Consider the following 22,796-nt stretch of genomic DNA (forward strand, 5'->3'; position numbering starts at 1 on the left):
TTTTGCAGTAAAAAACAGACCATTTTAAGTGAAAAGCCCCAAAAAAGTCTGAATCTTTCTTATTAAATTGGGTTACTTAAGTGACCAGTATCATAACGTGTTTTCTTCTATAGAACTAAGAATTTTTCAGGAACACACCATTTAGTTCTCAGAAACAAGTAGGAGACTGCCATCTGATATGATGCAATTGTCAAGGGCCAATTTGAGTGCAGTGGGTGTTGATGTTGCCTCTGTTGCCCTGAAAATGACAGTTCATCTTCCACATTCCTTGGGCTCCTCATATCTGAGCAAGGTTGTTAAAATTTTACTTGATGGTGTAACCATGAGAAATAAATCTAACTGACAAGGAACTAAATTTCATCTCCATAGCTTTGCCAGTTATGCATATAATTTCTTATTTGCTTTAGAGTTTTAGCTACTCTTGGCAAATGATGGAGTGGTTCAAGGGAATTGATTGAGGGGACAAATTATTAAGCTATCAAGTTCTTAGAAATAGGAAACTGCTCAGCTGGATTTAGATGTCCTCTGTCTTAAACCTAAAGACAAGCAAGCTAATTTTTCATTTATCTACGAACAAAAGTTGGTGCTTTTCCCTTAATTTTTCCATTGGATCAGGTAACCTTCAAGACCTTTTCCATTGTTACAAATCTGAATGCACTCAGCAAAATGCTGTTTACTCACATGCTGTTTACTCTAATGGGACCAGAGTCTGGCATTTCTATGTGAACATAATTTGTATTCCCCACCAAAAGGGATTTTTTTTTTAATGGCCTTCTTTAACAAGATAATCCATCAAGGAACTGGTGACAACTGCACCCAGTAACCTACTTAACAGATCCAGTTTGACAACAATTACGCATTACTGCATGTCATCAAGGCAGGGTGTAACTTGATATTAAATATAGCAAACACATTTGACAGTGGACCATAGCTGCTCGAGAAGGTTGAAGGTGGTGACTTCTGAGCAGAAGAATTGCTTGGCTTTGGGGTAATTCTGACTTGGGACTGGAATGGAGAAAACATCTACTGCATATGAGGGTAGTTCAGTCATCACCCGATCCAAGTAAAGGCTTGAGTTTGTGGATGGTACCCAGAGCTATGTGCTCATGAAGGACTTCCTGAAGCTTTTATTTCATTAGATTCATAGGATAGGCATATGATGATGGAGGAAACCTAGAGGAGACCTCATTCAAATTGGCATCTTAAGTGAACATGCTGCCTGTTCTGAGTTGATCGGTTCAAGTTTTACAGGGAAAAGCCAATTTTCCCATGTCTCTCTCCATTTTGAAATAAAAGATCCCATTGATAGTGTGTGTTTCTGTGACTGGAATGGAACTGCAATGAGAGAAATATATATACATATATATACATATAAAATGCATATATCTTGCAAAAGAGTAAAGCAATAGCTATTAATGGTTCCAGGGAACAATTCACTATACATATAGTCTTATGTATAGTCTTATAGTCTTATGTAGTCACAGTTTTTCTGGATCTTTGGGAATATTTTGATTTGAGACAACATTTTGTCACAGGGAAATTTGCCATCCCATAGGTAATCAGAATTTGGAAACTATTTCACAAGGAATACTGAGGATCATTCTGCATCTTATCTACGTACTACCTGTATTTAAGTATTGCCAAATATTAACAATTGTTAGAAAGTCGTAATCTAAGTGATCTCTACCAGAGAGTCATAATCTAAGTGATCTTTAAATGCTTGGTGTTTTTAAAGAGTCAAAAGTTAATTTAGTACAAATCAGGTATTTAAAATTCACACCTACATTTCAGGTTCAGTTACAGAAGTTTGGGATCAGTCTGACTGTTGGTTACCTTACAGACATAAATAAATCTTTCAGGGAATAGAGGAAATACCAAGGTCTAAATAATATGGAATGGTTGTAGTGTGAAAAGGCATGCTGGAGTTTGTCAGTGAGGGTTAGTCCACATTTAAAATTCCTTTGCTCCTAAGGCGGAAGAAAGCAGAATTTATTGGCAGAGATGCAGCTTCTATCAGTAACATACATTCCTGACATTTTCTAAATAACTCACCTTGCCAAAAAGCCTAGATAAACTTCAGGACATTTGGCAGAGTGAGCTGAATCTCTTCACTACAGGATTTTGCTTGAGTGCTTATGTCAGAGGTACAATATCTTCTTGATTCTTCTGTTTCTTGTGTTTTAGCAAATCTTACTGTATAATCCAGGCTGTAATTTTCACTGTTTTGAATTATCTAATTTTGGAGATCACTATCAGTGTACTGTAAAACAGAATAGTTTGTTCCTGAAATATCCCTTCAAGCTTATTTTGCTTATAAAGTTCAGTTCGTGCTTTGCCTTCATTACAAAGAACATACCAACATATCTGTAACAGGCATCTTTTATAAAAAGAGTAACAACTTTTACCTGCAGAGTGGTTTTTGTTTGGTTTGGGATAATAATGTTTCTTCTTTTCATTCATCAAATGAAATGATCTGTGCTGACAAAACTACCTTCTTCCTGAATTAAAAGCTGATGGTCCTGAGCAAAAAAAAAAATCATCATTTGGAAGAAAACCCAGTTTTCATTCTAACCTATTTTCATTTTGAGAGCAGATTTCCATGTAAAAATTAATAAGATACTCAAATACCTTTCTATTGCAACAGTGAAAAATTTGGTGAGAGTAACGTGCAAGATGAAATCAGGTGTTGGACCCTTAGGATATTAATGCGGTAGCAACCATTTCAGTTTATCGTGGGTATCAGCCATGAGAAGGCAGATCTCTGCAGCTGGAGTGGTCAAACAGCTTGGCTGGGCATTTTGGGAGACAAAGAATAGCTGAAAGTGTGGCTACTGTTGACCCAAAGATAGGCAAAATCATCTGCTAATGGTAAATGACCTCTTTGAGTCACCTAAACTACAGGGGAAGTTGAGTGTGACAAGTACAACTTGCATTGATCTTCTTTCAGACAGGTTCTATCCAGGATAAGGTACTTTGTGGCTTTTCAGCAGGCAGGTTATCATGTCTCACATGTCCTGTATGGGTAGGCCCTTGTGGCATTCTGCTGAGCTGACTGGAGTCTCTCCACACTATATTGCAAACCTGTGGTACAGATGGATCCTGACTGATTTTTTAGTGTTGGGAGTTGAGATGGGAATATGTCATGCTCATTCACCAGTGGTCTAGAGAGTATGTTAGCATTCAAACATATGTATAACTTATTAGATACATTAATATTCTCATTGGCTGCTTAAAATCAATTCCTTTGATGGTTCATAACTGTATTCACAATATTTTACAATTGTCTCATACCTGTAAAGTATATATGCAGCTTCTCGGAAGAGTGAGTCTTGCACTTTCAGTCCAGGCCTGTAATGCCAAATCAATGTATCTCACTTCTGTCAAATCTTCTGTGTACTGCATGACTAGGATATATTGTGATAATGTATATTGCTAAAGTAAATTATTATATTATACATATTAATATTATAAAAGTATAATTAATATTAATATATAACTTTATAGCCTTACAAGCCAACACAAAAATACGTGCAAAACTTTGTATTATCAAGGGAGACATAACCATGAATAGTGTCAAAAGTGTCAGCACAGAAAGGGTACAGTGTTGCCTCTTGGAGACAGTCAAGAGCAGGGTTCATGGTTCATCCTCCTGCTATGCGACTAGACAAATGCTTGTTCTGTGACTAAAAAGCAGTTCATAGAATAATGAACATCTGGAGGTCACAGAGACCAAGATTCATCTCCTTGGGCATAGCAGTTTAGGATTCTTTTTCCCTTATCTAATTGGAATTTCCCATGATGCAGCTGGTGTCTGTTGTTAGGATTTCTGCCGCGTCCCTCTGTGTCTTCTCTCTCTAAGGCTGACCTAACCCTGCTCACTCAGCTTGTCCTCACACACCCCGTGCCCTATTGCCTTTATCACCTCGGTGGTCCATGCTGGACCTCCTCCATGCTGTCAAGGTATTTCTTGTACAGGGAGTCCAAAACTGAATACAGGACTCCAGCTGCAGTCTCACAACTGCCAAGCACGCCTGCCTTGACCTGCTGGCCACACTCCTGCTAGCACACCTCCTGCTTATCACTGCTCACACGATGGGACTCAGTTAAGGGATGTGCTACAGATGTTTAAAATGACTTCAAACAAACATGCAAATATTCCTTTTTCCCTTATTCTCACAGCAAAACCCAAAATTAGCGCCGTAACTGTCTGCAGTATAGATTTTCCTATTAACAACTCAACACAGAAGCATTGCACTCAAAACTCAAGCATTATACTCATATAGCCTCATTAAAATGCTATAAAACTTCTCACAGACAAGAAGATTCTAGCCATTAAATCCTGTGAACTTAAATAATATTAATATAAAACCTTTAACTTCATCACCACCCTTACAGACAACATTTTTGCAAAACTGCAGTGCTAAAGGAGCTGATAATATCATAGGTTTATATAATGCTTCTTTTCCTTATTATAGTTTCTTTGCAAGCTTCACAGACGTGCTCCAACAGGTGATGTATGTTTTCCCTGTCAGCTCTCCTCCCTAACTAAATAATTTACTTTGTAATGTAATAAGTGTTGGGTGTATTCTTCCCAGCATGGATGCTTGAATCTAACATTCCATCAGACAAGCTTTGATTATAGGGTTTTTTAAATTACGAATCTACAAGGCAGGCCTGGCACAATTCTGCCACAAAACCAGTACACTGGTGATCTTGAGGTAAATATAAAAAAACCACAGTCTAAAGTATATATGAAACTGTATCTCCTTTATGTTCAACAAATCAGGATTTACTAGCTCTCATTTCAAGACAAAACTGAGGTTGGGTATTTCCAAATGTGGGTGCCCAAATATATTAGGATATACATACGACATAAAAGCAGTGTTTGCTATATGAAGGTTCACTATTAAGGCTGAAGAATTCTGAAAACAAAGAATCTTAGGTAAAGACTCTGCCTTCCCAACATTTCTGGATGTCAAACCCCTTCTCTGCAGATTCCTCTGTTTGAAAACATTGGCCTGGGCTTTAGGACATACTATTTCAAACAAATAAACCTGCCTCATCATTGGTAAATCCCTGACAAAAACAGGACAGGTTTGACTTTCTACTTAAAAACTGAAATTACTATAGCAATATTTAGTACTGTGGTATGGTTGCAGTTTTCCAAAATTACCACCAAGAAGAGAATTTTACACCTTTGAACAGTCGCTGCTCAAGAACTACCACAGAATAATACAAAGACCAGTCTATGTATGCCACTTAAAAATTCTATTAAATGTATGTATTACAACTTCACATGCAAAACCTGGCTCTACTCAATATTTAGCATTTCCTGTAACACACCAGGCTGATGGGTATCATCCTCTTAGCAAACTCACATAGATCTGAACACCTTCTCTGGCCTGGCGGAGCACTTGTTATGACTGTTCTTCATTACAATTTAAATTGCATATAGCAGCACCAACGGAAAGAAGAGAGACTTTGCCTTACCTTCTTTTACCTTTGGAAGAGCTATAGCAATAAACTGAACCAGATTCTCTCAAATTACTATGGACTTGTAGCAGAAGTTCCACCATCTCTCTACTATTCTTTAAATTACAGCAAGAAGATGAAGGCAGTCATATTTTTCAATGTATTTCTTGCCTGTGAGCTACAAAAGCATCTGTAAGGCACTGTTGACAAACTAGTCTTCGCTTTGAAGTGATGCTTATTACAAAAGCAAGGACTTTTTTGGCAGAAAAGAATTAAGAATAATTTCTTTCCTTTTTTTATGAGGGAAGAAAGGAGGGATAAAATATTCACATTTATTTATATTCATAATTTAAATTTTATCTGATTCTTCTTTCAGTTTGAAAGACTTCTGTTTCAAGCTAGGCAAGTTTTCCTACATAGGTATTTCTAAAGAACCATGAAATATGTGTCATGACTCCCCCTATTCTCTCCCATTTTAAAAAATATAAATGAATCACTTTTGGACTCTTGATTTGAAATATGTGGGAAATTTTGTTGTTCAACCATCTTTTATGCTCACTTGCCTTTGCTGAGCGCACCACCTCCATAAACACTGGTGAATATCAAAAGCACATGACATAATGGGTAATTTCCCAAAATAAGATCATGTAATACAGTAAAAATGACTGTACACATGGAACAAAAGGAGAGCACATACTCAGTCTTGAGTGTCAGCTTCAGCAATGGAACCTGTTCCTGACCTTCGATGTAGAAAATTTTATGTCAGATGAGTCGAACACATATTTATAGCCTGAAGTTCTAGGACTGGTTTTCATGCTAAATAAAAATGCAGCCACTATAAATATGAGTGTTAGAACCAGAACAAAGAAGATTATGGGTAGAGCAACATGATACAGGTTTTTTTTCTTAACTGGCATAATGCAATAAATGACTGATGGACAGTTGCATTAACCTCTTCAGAAAGCCAAAGTTCTTTCCATATTTGGCATACTGCCTTTCTTCCTGTTCTAATGCAGAAATTTTATGTAATTTGCAGTATAGAACCAAGAATGAAGCCTGCATGATGTGTAGAGCACTAAATTTTGTTCACCAAATCAATCAGACAAGTCCACTGTCTTGAAGACATCTCCATTCTTTTTAGTGTAGGGACAATTTGGTATCCATGACAGCTTTTATCTGACTGTAGTGAGTCAGGAGCTGCTCAGGCAGGCTGCATTAGCCAAGATGGAAACACAGAAATGGGTGCTTGTGGCCACTGGTCTTGGTATTTGTGTCTCCTTCCAGGACTATTGATGCATTTTAAAGTAGACAAACTTGGGCAAAAATCAACAGAGGTATTTGGAGTTGCATCCAGGACTAGGATTCTTCTTCTACACCATCCAAAGGCAGACTTTATCACAAAGGTATGACCAGATCCCTCTGCCCCTGTGAATTTTGCATTGCTAGCTTCATGGCTGCACATGAACTTCAGCAGAAGACATGAAAACCTCTTGTCCAGTCTGGAGCTAGGACACCCTCTGGACAAAATGGCTTTGAATTAAACCAAAGAGGACAACCAGCTTCCCAGTTGCTTTACATGGACTCTAACCCCTAGACACAAGAATTAAACCTAGGTGGTCTAAAACTCTGCTAAGAAATTTCAGATTTCACGTAGTCCAGAATAGTGTGGACAGTATTGTTGAACTAAGACACCAGTGTTTCCCATGGCCTGAAATTCCCAAGTCCTTTTGTGGATCTGTGCCTACATTTACAGACAGTCACTGGCAGGGAACAGGTTTTCAGAGTGATGACTTGGCACCCAAAGCACTGTGACTGTGATAGCTAGAGAGTCTGTTTTAAAGCAACATTTATTTCTGGTGATTCACAGCCATGATGCTTACAAACATATTTCTCTAATCTCTCCCCCTTCTTTCTATTTCCCTCTAAAACTGATGAGTGTTATATCATGTTGTCTGTTACCTGTCATAAACCACAAAATAATTTGAAAGCATGACCAGATCTGGTATCTGTAAATCTGAAATATTCATTTTCTTTGTCTAGTTCAAAAATTGTTTTGTATACAAGAAACAATCTAACACTGAGGTAAACTTTATGAAATAATCATGACACTGTTTCAATGTATCACAAATGCTCCTTTAGAATAACTTGCACTGACTCATGGCAAGATCTTTTGTGGTGCCTAGTTCCTCACAAAACTTTGGTAAATAGGTCCCATCTGGAACACGAGCAGCTCTGTGCTCTGCTTCCTGGTGATGCAGTACATCAAACAAATCCCCCAGACACTCCTCACTGCAGGCTCAGAGACTGTCTGGTGGTGGTCATGGAGCCAAAACTGTGGGAACCAACACTGTAGATCAGAATGAGCAGGAAAAAGGGTATGAAAATACAAGAAGAATACATAACTAAGAATGTCTGCTACTGCATAAGAGTCTTAGATTTCACAGCTTAATTCCTATTCTTGCATTTTAAGTGGGTAATTTTCTCCATCCAGTACAGTTATAGATCTTCCCTTAAAGGCTTTTTCCTGTGGCAACTGCACACTGAGTCCCTGTCATCAGGCTGAGGTACAAGTTCCATTCCATCCCGTATTTCAGGTTTGCTGGCTTGGCGTTCGGCATATTTCTGAAATATGTAAACAATATTTAAGAATGCTAGAAGCACCAACATATAATTCATGAAGCAGAATTTTCCTCCTCCCTTCCACTAGAAGCCTACCTTTATCCAGGCTCCTTATGTCATTGTTCACAATCTCTGCACAAGGTGTCTTTGTAACACACCTACTAATGGGCTACATTGCCTCTGAAAACCTCCTTTCATGTTTCTGCCTATTATTATGGTAACTTGAATATTGTTATCATTTGTGCCTAACCACTTTATGCAGATAATGCATAAAAATGTCATTTTTGTACACTGAACAGTTCCATCTTTTGTGTTAACCTCTGGCTGGTGAAGCTGACATCTAACTGCACAGCAGTACAGGAAAAAGATACTTTCAGAGAGGAGAAACTTTGTTCACTAGAGATTTGCATTTTCTAAGGAAGAAATGACTACTGGGTCTGCTTCATCCCCCACGCTCTACTAGTCACACTTCTGGAACTTCTTTTCCATATATTCATTGTTTTGTAGTAGAGTAGCTCATGATGTAAGGGTGAGAAGTATGAAAGGAAAAAGGAAGAAAACTGGATATACAGATTATCTCCTACAGAGATCTACTGGAAACCAAATACCAAGTGACAATGAAGACAGGGCTCATTGGGGATGGGAGCAAAAAAAAAAATCCTGATTCTGTAAAATAACTATTATGTCAGGTAGCTTCTTTAATGAAGAAGCAGGGTTTAGCAAAGCTCTTCACACTGATCTCCTATGAGTAATGTGTCTGCTACTGATTTAAGTAAGGACTGAATATGAAATCTGTAGCATCAGTAGCAGCTGGGGGGAGAGTAATAAAGTGATCTATTGTACTCACCTGGAGCACTTTATAATAGTAGCAATAAAACCTGTGAGGCTGAAGCAATTCTCTTGCCATTAGTTGTCCTTGTTTAGCAATTTTTCTTGCTTCCTCATCATTTTCCTGGAAAATTCAAATGAAACAAATGAATAACAGAGCAACTCAAAGCCTGACTAGCATTAGAAGTTTTATTAAATGGGCTATTCAAATCTGCAAAATTAACTGCAATTACTGGTAGATTGAAAAGGCATTATTAAAACTGCAGATTTATTTAAAAATACTGGATTGCTTTTATTGTCACTACTGCTACCTCAGGGCTACCAATAACAACTTACATGACTAACTGTACAATTTTGAAAACTCAATTGATTACTGCTCTACCATTTTGTCCAAGCCACAAGCCTCTTCAAAATCAATTCTGGTATCTCCCAGACCTACTTAGTTTTACAGAGGACAAAACCACAGCTCTTGTCCTGTCCAATGCAATGGAATTCAAGGTCTTCTTTTTAAAAATAACTGCATGAATTCATGTACTTATTCTCAAGCTTTTTAGGTCTATGTTGCAAAGCTTTTAGTACTCTCCTCTGATTCCTTAGGTAGATCTACAGTACTCTCAGAAAAGAAACTTTTCCTGTGTTTTTTTAACCTTAACAGCACTTTGACTTAAAGAACAAATGGTGTTTTCAATCACTGAATTGTATCTGTTTGCTTACAGGATCCCAGCTTCTCACACTGAGCATATTACTGAGAGCAGCAATTTTTTGTACATTCAAACAGAACATGCAGCAACTTCTGCTCTAGTCAGGGCCTAAAAAAGCTATAGCATTAATTAAGTAGTATCTAGGAATCTGGTTGTTTCTTTCACAATTACCTTAGTCAGTATGCTAAGGCTCTGACTCATGAACTCTTCTGCCCATACTTAAAATGAACACTTAAGTACTGCCCTAAATAGAGATGGTTATTTCAAATAAGGCCTTCCCATTTTATACTAACAACAAAATGTACTTACTTTAGTCCAGGATCTCAATAGAGTTCATGCAACATATATATATATATATATATATGTGTGTGTAAATACAAAAAAAGAGACTATTAAGATAAATTGTTTACATGTTTGTTCATCACTTTGAACTTGAATCAAAAACGGAACTTACCTTAGCCCATTTTATTTTCTCTAGCAAGTCCTCTAAGTTTCTCTTAACTGGAACATAGTGTTTCCAAGGTTTTAATCCAATATAAAAGTGTTCATAGTACTGGGAATCTTGCTTCAATACCAGGCTGTCACCCAGCAAGAGGTATGGAAACCTGTAAGCTGCTACAGTGCCATCTACATTCACTTGGTATTTGTACTACAGCGTGAAGAGAGAAGAAAAAAAGGTGAAATGTTTTGTATCAGAATGGGAACAATGACTGTATAAATTATTATTTCAACAGGCAAGAAGTAATCATGTTTATTCATTTTCATCTTCAAACTTGTTTCAGCATTAAGCATGTGTAGTTTCATAGTCTTATGGAAACATAATGGAAAAAGGATTTGTTTCCAACACAAGGCTGACAGTCAAGAACCTTTGTGTCACATGAGCTGCCTATTGAAGTGTCTTGGGACAGAGCAAGGGCTACAGCAGGGAAGGAAATAAAACTAATCTATACTTCAATTCAAACAGAGTAAATTTATTCTGACTTAATATTATTATACAGAATAACCTGAAACATATTATTATATAAAATAAGCTGAAACATAATACTAGAAATAACCATGAATGTACTGCTTTGGCAGATGTTCTTGGCTGTTACAGCATTTCTGAAATATTGAACTTCCAAACAGAATTTCAATTGCTATATGTTATAATGGCTTTACACAGGACTCTGTCCCCTTATTTTTTATATCTCTCTTGCAGTAGAATTTGTATCTTAGAGTACAACAAAAACACTCATCTACTTTTCTAATTTGTTACTACAAAGACTCTTTCTGACATCCACAGTGTACTTGAAATGGCTGTAAGTTGTGTCCATTGTTTTCATATTTACCCCAAATCAAAGAAACCCTGATGGTGAGAAATCAAATTTCTCAGTCTATTAAAACATAAAAATAAGCCAAGATGTCTCTCTAAAGGTCTTTCTTGGCTTTCTCTACAAGTGTGTCACACTAGGACATTGATCACAGGTGGTTTATCTACTTGGCATAGACCCGTGCTCCTACAGCAGCATAAATGTTCTGTTTACTAAAAAGAATTAACAAAAGTAAGCCTTGTCTTTTCAGATGCTAAGAACTTGACAGCAACATTAATCTGAAACTATAATTTGATTACTACCTTAAAGAAGTCAAAGAAGCCCATCAGCTGAGCCTTCCCCAGCTCTTTTTCTTTTTCTCTGAAGAAGAAATATCCAGTTATTCCAGCATCTAGTAGTTCTGGATTTTCCTTGGATAACTTGACAAGATGGAGACGTTCTTCTCGGCTGTCTCGACCTCTGAATAAAGCCCGCTCCGTTTTGTTTTCCCAGAAGGGGCCTATGAGCAGTGAGTGATAAGACAAAAGCAAACAGCAGTGAAATGTTCAGGATCTGTTCAAGGCAAATAAGGAACCTGGTTTGGCAGTGGTATTACACTTGGAGACATGGTAGGACAGGCATGGTTTCCCATAACCACTTATTAATCACAGGCTTAAACTCCCAATTCTGGTTTGAATTTTGGGATGAGAAACTCACACAAGGAAAATCGGAGAATTGCTTTTACACTCATCAATTTTGTATTTCAATAACTTCAACTAGCTTTAAAGCTACCTAAGGGGTTATAATAAAATATGTAAGGAAAATGCTAATAATTAAAGCAATTCTCCATCCATAAAGCCTGCCACAATTACCTAATTTCTTTAGTAAAATCCACCTCTGTTACCCACCAATTTAGTAGGTCCTTGAAGAACCACTTAATGATGCCTTAAAAAAGAAAATAAATGGCTATTTTGTGTCCTCTAAACACTTAGCAAGAGTCTGAAAGACTTAATCTCTACTTACTGCATTAACTATGCCCTTCCTCACCTTTCTGCTGAAAATTTCCCTAAAGGACCTACTAAATGGAGTAGTCTCTTACTGTCTCCTAATTGGAAAAGCAGCTGTACTAAATCAGCAAACACACAATGCCTCAAACTGATCATTTAACTGAAATATTTAATTTAAAAACTAACAAAGAAAAGAGGAACTGGGAACTAATTAAATAAAAAGAAGTAACTTTCCACTCCAGTTTTACTCCTTAGGTATTGCTTATGCCATTTGTTCGATACCTAAGTATTCTTTAATTTCCTGAGGGGGAGGAAGACACCTGTCAGTAAAGCTGACTCCTCTTTCAAAGCCAGAAAAGCAATTCAAGAGATCTCACTCTGAGGTATTTTTTCATACAGACAATGTTTTTTTAATTTGAAAGAGGCTGCAGCAGAGTATCAGCTTACTTGTTTTCAGGATACAAATTAATTTTTTGTAAACAGAACACTGGGCCACAAGACAGTCAGGAAAAGGGTTAGTGTTTGATTAGAAGAAATATATTTGAGCCCTTTACTGTGGAAAAAGGCCTTTTAATTACATTTAGTTTTCCTCTGCCAGGTCACAGTAGGCATCTTCTGGATACCTTTAATGTAAAATTCACATTTATTGCCAACTGGACTTCTTAAATTTTGGTTCTACATTATACACCTGCTTAGTGGCAGTGTTGAGAAGTGTTTGCAATCTGTAAAGACTGAGCTGCTTGTATTCCTGTGTCGCAGGGCACTTTTAACTGAAGACTTCAACACATTTGAATGCAACTTGCTTCTTCAACAGAAATCACAAATTCTTTTTAAATCCACAGTCTCTATAATTCACCTGTATTTCCTTGAATGGAAAGGAGATCATTGGTGACTCCACGCAGCGTTTCCAGAGTTGAGTGGGTTACATCATACGTTGGCAGGACGATATCTCTGGAATCCACAGAGCCGCACCAGGAGATGACAGGAACAGGCCCAGGTGTATCATTAGCTTTGCGATGCTCAACTGGCCAGTCTCCAACATTGAGGTAAAACTCCACGTCAGGAAGATGAACCTAAATGTGCACCCAAGAAAGGACAATAACACAGAGAAGCTGTCTGTCACTCCTACATCACTCCTACATCTATTCCTCAGTTCCCTCATGTCATGCAGACTCAGTACACCTACCGGATAGTTTATAGATTTAGCTGTGCTTAATGCATGAATTCCAAGCTTCTGCCCTGCAAGCAAGTTTGAAAAGAACACCCAGAGGCCACAAAACAGCTCCCAGTTGGGCCTTAGCCCTTGGAGCTTTCCAAGCATTTTCATTACTGCCAGGAGCAGTCCCCACACATCACTCCTAACACCCTGTGCTGTCTTGATGGAATGTCAAATCTTACTTCAGGAATTATACACGTGAAGATACAACAACAATTGCAGTGCTGCCATATTTAAAAATGTTTAGCCTGGACAGAGACGACTGAGAGGGGATCTTAACAATGCCCACAAATATCTTAACGACAGCTGTCAAGAGGATGAGGCCAGACTCTTTCCAATGGTGCTCAGCAACAGGACAAGGGGACACAAGCATATACTTAAACACAGGAAGTGCCATCTGAATATGAGGGAAAACTTCCTTACTGTGAGGATGACAGGGCTATGGAACAGACTGCCCAGACAGGCTGTGGATATTCAAAACCCACCCTGAAGATGATCCTGTGCAACCAGATCTGGGTGAACCTGCTTTGACAGGGAAGTTGGACTAGATGCTCTCCAGAGGTTCCTTCCCGCCCCAACCACTCTGTGGTTCTGTGATATTGCCTTAATAGTCTGACATGATCCAAACCGATACCTTCCTGGCCAGCGACAGGAACATTTCATCGGAGAACATCTTGAAGTCTGTGTACTTCCCTAAGGAGCGTCGGTAGATGCGATTATCCAGGATAGTGTAATGAACGATAGCACCTCTTGTTTGGCTGAACTTTGCTGGGATTTCCTTAAGCATTCGCTGCAGGTCAATGGTGGGAAATGAAATGAAGTCTTTTGTAATCTGAGGCTCTTGGGATGGACAGGACATCATGTCCTGCCACACCTCAGGGTCTTCTACAGGACAGTCACAGTATTCATGATAAACTGGTTCTGTGGAAAACAAAGCACCCAGAGTCTGTATTTGTGATTCTACAGCACACATAATTTATACATTACAGTGGCTTGGCATTTTTATACCATGCTTTCTACAGTTTTCCTAGGAAATCATCCTTCCTATAATTTCTGGAATTTTACAGTGTAACTGAAAAAAGAGTAACATTCTTCTCTTTTCAGAAATACAAGACTTTGTGTTATCAGGGTGAAATTATTCTGCTAAGTGAAGGTCCATTTCTGTGAACCTGCCAAGCTAACGAGGGATTCAGAACTGTTTGAGCTGTCCACAGCTACCACAACCCAGTTTCAAATATACCCCAATTCAGAACTTTGACACATTACATTATGACAAAAAATACCCTTACCTTTCAAAATATAAGGTGATTGAGCCACATGCTGATCACCATAAAGTATCTCAATTTTTAAGCCTTTTGTGACACTTCCATACATCCGATACCGCATAAGGAATGTACCATCATTTCTATCCAAAGGCGGAGGTGTGTAAATTCTGGTGACTTCTTTTGGAGAAAGTGCTTTAATTACCACTTTAAACTGTGCTCTTCCTGGCAAGAGGAAAATAAAACCAGACAAAATCACTTTTAGCTATTAGAATTACATCTAGTAAATAAAGGTAAGGAGCAAACTCCACTGAATTAAGACCACAGAATTTAATTTATTTTTCACTACAATTTTTTTTATTATACAAAAAAAACCCCCTAGTTGGTAAAACCAGTTTCCAGTGATGAAATATCATCCTACTATATATTCTTAGTCATTGCACACCTCTAAATGGAAAACCTGCAGGTGCAGATAAAAAGTTAAATATTTGATTATGAGACAGAAGGCTAACAGTATTTTGAAGCCAAGATTAGGTTTTATTCTAAATTTTCAAGTTAGTGCTCTCAGGAACAATTATTTCCTCTAGAGTAAGAAAGACAGAAAACCAAGTTAAAGTAACAGGAGAAAAGAATACTTGCCAGCTTGTGGAAAGGCAGTTGCAGCATGCAGGAGTCACATACAAATTGTTCAGCTTTGGGCTGCTGCTGACTGTCTTGCACATTTAAAGTCCCAGCTACTGAAAAGCAGGGATAAGAGAATGATAGTAGAGATGTTCCCTGGACATCTGTCTGACCTGTGCTTAATGATCACCAGCACTTCATCATTAATGCACTAAGATATGGAATAATTTATGGACAATATGAGTATGCATAAACATAAATCCGTTATAGTCTTTAGTTCTATCACAAGTGGTCATTGCCAACTGTATTAATAAAGAAAAAGGAGGGGGATAAATTATTCATTAAGTGTGACAGTCTAAGCATTATGAACCAAACAAACACAATTAATGCTACCACCAAGTAGTATACAGAAATAAATAAAACTGAAAAAACCCAGATAAAATCAAGATGTTACTAAAATCTGAGTATGTCCCAACAGCACTAAATGGTTGAGATGTCAAAGTTAACTCTGTATTTTGCATCCACAAATAAAAGCACTGCTGTGGTAAGTACCACTCTTTTAATGATTAATCATGTCTTCCTTAGATCACTGGGTCTTGAAATTGGATTCAAGTCAAATACTGTGCAAGAATATTCAGATTAAATGACTCTCTCAAAGGAATGAACATCTCTGCCTCTAAAGCTCACTGCAAGTCACAACCACCATTTTAAACTTGCTTCAAAGTAGCTGACTTCAACTAAGTACCCTCTCCCTATGACTAACACCCAGTATTATTTGGATGAAGAAGTATTCACATCCAGAGTATGTCATGAGGTTCACAAAGAAAACTGTTTCCTGTTTGTATCACATCATTGTCTCCTTTTACCCATTTCATTAAACACCATTCTTACTGGGTATAGTGATTTCCCACTGAAGAAAAGTAAGTTTTCAGCTGTCATAAAAAATGAGTGAATATTGTGAAATCAGAAGTCAAATATTACTGAATTCTATGTCCTTTATGTCCTCTCCTGCAGGAAGTAACTAAATGGGTCTTTTCCCCTGCTGGTTATGTACGTCCTGCTCTAGACATGATGAGCCCTTGATTTACCCAAAGGATACGTCAGGTTTAGCTGGTGGCACTTCAGACATAGGAATCATTTGGTAAGGGAAGCGACTGATAACAAAGTTCTCTGGGGAAAAAGCTAACTCCACTGAAAGTGAAGGGAAAGAAAAACGAAACTGAGTATCTCATGTAAGTACAAATAATTCATTGGAGGAAACAAATAATTCACAGGAGGAAATTGTTTGTAATTTACAATGTTCATTGTGTAATGGGGCCAAGGCCTCCACTGTATATTTGATCATGACAACTTTTTGCTGACTTTTATTTTTTATTTGGAGGAAGTTACCATGGTACTTTCACTCATGTTTTTTTGTTTCTCCCAATCAAAACGAATTACAAAAGAAAAATGTGTCCTTTTTGAATCACCAGCACTAGTATTTCTCTGTTACCCTGAAAACATCTGGGACAGCATTTTAAGTACAAAATAATTTCCCAGTACTAAAGAGATGCAAAAATATAGACACAGTGAAAATGGGATGCTTTAAGAAATCCAGACAATGACACCTTCTTTACGCATTTTTTTTCTTCTGTGCAGCTTGCAAAAGAGGGAAGCCACAATAGGAGGAACAAGTGACAAAATGGAGGGAAAGAGAGAAAAAGTAACAAGATACTGAATTTAGGCAAATTGCTAGAGAAGAACAGAACAACCCTAGTCATCCTCTTTCTGACATGTATGCTGAGAGAAATTAAAATATCTGAAAAGAAGATTTTTTTATTCAACTGTTTTATTGGAATTGTTGCTGGATACTTTCACAGATGGAAATCACAAAATCGACGGACTCACTACAGAGACACACGAATTATTAGCCTATACTTTCAGAGAGCTGGATGCATGAGTATATATCCAGTAACAAACAAATACAGGTCTTGTGTGTGACCATCACAAAAGCCCAGGGATCCTCGTAACCAAAGACCCAAATGGAGGTCCTGCGGTGCCCAGGTATGAAGGTGAGTGAACTGAAATGCACAACTCTGTTTGCAGCGCTGGAACGAGAGCTGGAAGAAGCATGCCCTGCTTTGAAAGCATTTGGTGAAACCTGCAAGAACATCTGGGAGGCCCTGAAAAATATTTATTAGCACAGTATCATCTGAGCAACGGTTAACAGCTGATTTTATCAAGGTCAATGGTATATAAAGACATGGTTGGCAGTTGTTAAACCTAGGATAAAACCTAGCAGAAAAGAAGGATAAGGCTTATCCAAGTAGCCAAAGGAAAAAAGTCTATGCAGTTTACACTAAAAGAAAGTTCTGTATTTTCAGCAGGGATTTTCTTAATCTTTGAAATAATTTTTCTAGGGATAGAATAAATTCTGCATCATTCAACATCTTCCTACAAAGGCAGGTCAAACAATTACAGCCTCCGGGCTGAAATTCCAGTGTAATGTGCAATGTTGCATATCAATTCTGGTCACCAGACTAGATATTCAGAAAACAATTCTGGATTTAAAATCTACTTATTATGCTATACAAGTTTTATAAAGGATCCCAGTAAGTCCTGACCCACTTGACTGAAATTCTAATGCACACAAAAACCAATTTAATAGATTTGGACACATTTCACAAAAGTGATGCCTTAACTGTAGCTCTGATCAATGTGTTCCTGTTTTGCCATAGGGGTGATAATGTCAATTTTTTGCTATCTCAACAGGTATATTTTGAGATGTTTTTAGTTTATGTTTGAGAGTAGTGCCTGAAAGAATATTGTTAATTGTAGTTCTTAATGACATTTTACAGATTTGAACATTTTAAATCATTAGAGAACAGAAGTTTATAGCCAGGGTCTCTATGAATACTTTAAACAGTGCTCATGCACTGGAATATGATCAACACTACCACTAATATTTTTAAGGACCCTCAGCACCCTCCTAAACAATTCTTGGCATGGGACAGCAGTTAGCACAGGCCGAGGCAGCAGCTCTTCCCTGCTGGCAGCACACATGCTCTGTCTTTGACCGGAGGCCACAGCAGGTCATGGGATGAATGGAGATCACTCCATGCCAGATGGCATTGGGACTTGGAAACTTTCCTGGGATGCTGAATTTATTAACATAAATATGAACACACACAAACACACTGTGATCAAAACTAGGTTCTCAGTACCCATATCCTCCCAGTTTATCTTGGAGGACTTACACTAGCATGAGAATCCAACTGAACTTCACACCTTTTCACCTTTAGCAACCTGTTGTTTGAACCCAGGGCTCTCCCTGTGCAGCTGCTAATAGCCCCCACCCCACTGGCAGTGAGCATGCAGTCACATTCTAGACTGCAATTACAAAACTGCGCTGACATCCAGCACCAAGCTGCAGCAGCAGATGGAGAAAGCCCAGACCTGAAACATCTGAAATATCCACGCTCCTGTCAGACTGAAGACATAGCCTGTATAATATATGGCTACTCCTTAATTCTGCAAGCAGCAGCTTTCTAACTAACAAGACATGAAGAGGCTGTGCATACTTAGTAGCTGCCCTCTCAGTACCATCCCCGTGAATGATAAATAATATGCAGCAAATTAAGCAGCTTCTACCCTATGTAAATTAGCAACACAGTATTTCCTCTGGGGCTATCTCAGGGTTATCTTCACTACGGAATCTGTGGCACAAAAGTAATTTTTATTCCAAATTTAAACTATTTATATAGAGTGCGTGGAGTTAACTTGCAGCAGCAAACAGCTGACTGGCATCATACCACTGGCCTGCAAGAACAAACCCAATTCCCACCCTTAGGAGAAGTGTCATGGGATGGTTTGTACTTGTGCTGAGTAATCAACAAATGAAAATTACTCCTTAACGGAACAGCAGTAGGATAACAGAGCCCAGAGGGCTCTGCTAACTGAGACAGAAATTTTAAGCAACTGGTGTGTGTGCAGCACTAAAAATAATTAGGTTACCACTTCCCTGCTGTGTACTGGGATCTTACGTCCACTAGCTCCAGGAACACTCGTTCTTTCTGAGTTTACGGTTCTTCGCTGTAAATTCCATACTGTTTAGAGCAGACTGCTGGTGAGAGCAGAGGAGACACTGGGCAGCACCAGAAGAAAGGAGGCTCTGACCATGTGCTTCGCTTGCCATCCTGCGCGTCCCGGGCGCTGCGGGACCGGGCGCGGGGGGCAGCCCGGGAGCAGCGATGGCACAGCCACCGCACGGAACGGGGAAAGGAAGGCAGGAAGGAAGCAAGGAGGAGGGAAAGAGGGCAAGGGCTGGGCACCTCCAGCCAGGTTCTGCGGCGAAACCGCGGCCAGGGGTAGGGTCTCCATTCCGCGGCCCGGGGTAGGGTCTCCATTCCGCGGCCCGGGGTAGGGTCTCCATTCCGCGGCCCTACTCGCCCTGGAGCACACGAACGGTACCTGGCGGGGAGCGGGAGAAGTTGCGTCCGGCCGCGCTGACCGCCTGGATGTAGAAGTACCGCACGGGCACGGTGATCCCCGCTTCCAGCCCGGGGCCCCACGCCAGGCTCCGCTCGGCGCTGACGGGGTCCGCCGGCTCCGCCGACTCCGCCGCCCGCAGCAGCGGCCCCGCGGCGCCCAGCAGCAGCGGCAGCAGCAGCGGCAGCAGCCCGCGGCCCCCCATCGCCCTGCGGCCCCCACCGCGCCCGCTCGGAGCGGGGTCCGGCGCCTCCTCGGGCCCGGCGCAGCCCCCGCCCGCTCCCCGCCCCGCGGGGCGGCCCGACGGCGCCGGGGCCGGGTAGAGCCGGAGGGAGGCGAGCGGAGGCCGGGCTTTCCCCGAGCGGCTGAATCCGTCGCCGCCTTTCCTGGTTCTCCTCCTCTGGGCTGTCCCGCGATGTCCCCAGGGAGGTCGGGGGGTGAGAGCCCAGCCCGGCCCAGCCCAGCCCGTGTGCGCCGGACCGCGCCGGCGGCGGGAGCGGGCCCTGCCCGCGGGGCTCAGGCACGGGAGCGGGCTCGGGGAACTTCCCCGGAGCCGCGGGAAATACAGCACTGTGGGAGAGCGGGGAGCGGGCTCGGAGCCGCTGGTCTGCCGTTGCCTGTCCCGAGAGGTTTTTCTTCACTGACTGTGGGCGCTTTGCGGGACGCGCTGAGGAGCCGGTGATCGGGGGGTGTGTCGGCCCGCCTCAAAGAGCACGTTACCTGTGCTTTAGGATACAACTCAGCCGGCAGCTGAACAGCTGGCCTGGAATTTAGAGAGGAAAAAAAAATCGTCTTTATAGCTTATTGTTGCTGCCTTGTGTCAGCTGATGTACAGAGATTGCTGTAAAAGGAAAAAAAAAGTCCAAAAACCCAACATAATTTGAAATTCCTCACTGTTTTTAAGATTTCCCATAGCAATTGCATTTAAAGTGAAGGACAGAGCAGGGACCTTGTTAGGACGCACTGACACACGGTTCCCTGTCAGCTCCCTGTCCAGAGAGGAGGCTCAGACACACACCCATGCCCAGGTGCTCCTGAGGTCTGTGGGTGAGATGCTGCTGGTGGCTCTCATCAGTGCTGTGATGCTTGGTGAGGGGGAAAAACGGATCACAGTATTATCCTCTAGAAAATGTAACCACAAAATAAATTCATGGATTTAAAATGTCGGGTTACAAGTAAAGAGGGTAAAACTCCAATGATTTGTCTCCTAAGGTTGTTTTATCATTTTTACCATTTGCTGCTGCTAGGAAGTATTTCAAGGTATGAGTAGATGGGAGGGCTTGCAAGGCTGTAGGAGAATTAAATCAAGCTTCTGGGCAAGCCTGGATTTTCACATGCAAAGCAACGAGAGCACAAATGAATTCTGCCTGGTTTTGAATAACATGAACTTCAAGTCTCTGTGCATACAGACCATGAAAAACAGGTTCCTTGAAGGGGGAATGATCAAGTCTGGTTTCCTCCTTGCTTTTGTCTTTAGCCTCTTCAGTTCCCTCACTTCAGATAGCCACAGATCTCCACTGACATACCATGTTTGATACTCCCAACAGGTGAGAGAAAAACTTGTGTAGTGTTGCAGGGTACAGGGCAGGGGTGAGGTCAGGCGGGGACATCAATCTGCAGATCAGGATCAGTCCCTGTGAGGGGAATCAGGGTCAGACACCGCTCTGGGATAGCTGCCTGTCGTGGGGTTGTCAGCCTGCAGATAGGGCCAGACTCAGCAGGGAGGGCAGAGGAGAGACAGAGACCAATGACCTATGCCATCAGTGGGGCACCGATGGCTCCAGGCTGGCCTGAAATGGTGTCCATGGGCAGGGAGAGTGGGGGGGATCAGGGCCTGATGGTGCTCTTGCATCCCTGTCCCTGGGAAGGAGCCACCCCTGTTCTGGTATGGGCTGGGACCAGCTGCTGGGAGCAGCGCTGAGGGAATGGCCCTGGGGTCCTGGTGGGCATGGAGGGACATGGGCCATCAATGTCAGTAACAGTGGCCAACAGCAGCCTGGGCTGAAGGAACAAGGGCAGAGCCAGAGGTCGAGGGGAGTTATTATCCACCTCCACTCAGTACTCGTTAGACCACATCTAGATCCTGCATCCAGCCTTGCGCTCCCCAGTACAAGATATCAATAGACTGGATCAAATCCAGGGGAAGCCACTGAGATGGCAGAGCTGGAGCACCGGCCCTGTGAGGAGAAACTGGGGCAGCTGGACTTGTTAAGCCTGTTAAGAGATACTTTCGATGAGGGAGTGGACCTCACAGAAGCCCCCAGGAAGATCATGATATGGTGCAGGGCAGAAGGATGAAAGACAACTGGCATGAGTTGAAAGAAGCGATGGTCCCCCTGTAACATCTCCATGTTATAGGCTGAGGCACAGGTTGCCCAGAGAGACTGTCCAGTCTCCATTTTCAGAGATTTTCAAGCCTCAAATGGATGAAGCCTTAAAAAGCCAGCCCTGACCTCAAAGCCAATCTGCTGTGAGCAGAAGGCTGGACCATAAGCCTTCTGAGGTCACACCCACCCTGACATATCCTTTGATGAAACCATGACATTTCTGTCCCTTCTTTCAAATGTCATCAAGATGGTAGAATGCTCAAAGATCATCTGGGTGCATGCATGACCTACTGGGTAGACAGACGTCTAGACAGAAAAACCACCTTAGTTCATAAACCATATTTCCTTCTGAAGCCAGGCTGAAGGACTGCTCAGGTACCACAAATACTGGCTGCAGTAATTAAGGCTGTAAGACTATGATTAGGCTCACACATTTACACGGCACGTGGCAGCCAGGTTTCACTCAGGCCTAATTGCAGCTGAAGGTATCCTCACGTGGAGCTCATCACCTTGTAAAACTCATCAAACTCACTCATCAAACACTACCCTTGGCCCCTACGTGGAGTACTGGCTCCTCAAGGCAAGCTGCAGGCATATGCCTCTCTAAGGGTTTAATTTATCTACTGTAAAGATTCTACCACGGATGGAAAACTATTTTGTGTGCTGGAGACTTGTCAGCTGGCAGGACAAGAGAAAGCAGCACATCCTGCCCGAGCCCAGCAGCTGATGTGACTGCTGACTACAGCTGCGAGATGGAGCAAGGCTGCCTGCCCTGCTCAATCCATGGCTTTGTTGGCCACCAGCACCCTGATGATGTTGGCAACCATATTAAGATGCTGGATTTTTTTTAATAGTCTACTGCATTCACAGCATGTGAAAAACAAATACAGGACCAATACATTTTTTCCTGTAAATGCAGAATTTATTTCAAATAAATAGTTTTAATTGTGAAAATCCTGTAAATTATCAGTATTTATAGAATATAAT

General features: G+C 40.9%; 1 protein-coding gene across 5 annotated transcripts in view; it reads right to left on the reverse strand.

Annotated features, from left to right (window-relative positions):
* Positions 1 to 19,687, reverse strand: part of POGLUT3 (protein O-glucosyltransferase 3) — a 30,030-nt gene extending 10,343 nt beyond the window's left edge. For 2 of the 5 annotated variants that reach the window (XM_038155831.1, XM_038155820.1), the window contains exons 1-8: positions 19,465 to 19,687; positions 14,422 to 14,619; positions 13,767 to 14,053; positions 12,773 to 12,989; positions 11,233 to 11,429; positions 10,075 to 10,269; positions 8,939 to 9,043; positions 2,406 to 8,094 (exon numbers count right to left, since the gene is read on the reverse strand). In XM_038155831.1, the coding sequence (XP_038011759.1) occupies positions 7,969 to 8,094; positions 8,939 to 9,043; positions 10,075 to 10,269; positions 11,233 to 11,429; positions 12,773 to 12,989; positions 13,767 to 14,053; positions 14,422 to 14,619; positions 19,465 to 19,687 (1,548 nt within the window). In that variant the 3' untranslated portion in view covers positions 2,406 to 7,968. Of the gene's footprint in view, positions 1 to 2,405; positions 8,095 to 8,938; positions 9,044 to 10,074; positions 10,270 to 11,232; positions 11,430 to 12,772; positions 12,990 to 13,766; positions 14,054 to 14,421; positions 14,620 to 15,033; positions 15,132 to 19,464 lie in introns of those variants that run through there. The other 3 variants (XM_038155841.1, XM_038155859.1, XM_038155850.1) reach the window with 3 other exon arrangements.
* Between the last annotated feature and the right edge of the window lie 3,109 nt (positions 19,688 to 22,796).

The sequence above is a fragment of the Motacilla alba genome, chromosome 1 (assembly GCF_015832195.1).
Source record: "Motacilla alba alba isolate MOTALB_02 chromosome 1, Motacilla_alba_V1.0_pri, whole genome shotgun sequence".
Lineage (NCBI taxonomy): Eukaryota > Metazoa > Chordata > Aves > Passeriformes > Motacillidae > Motacilla > Motacilla alba.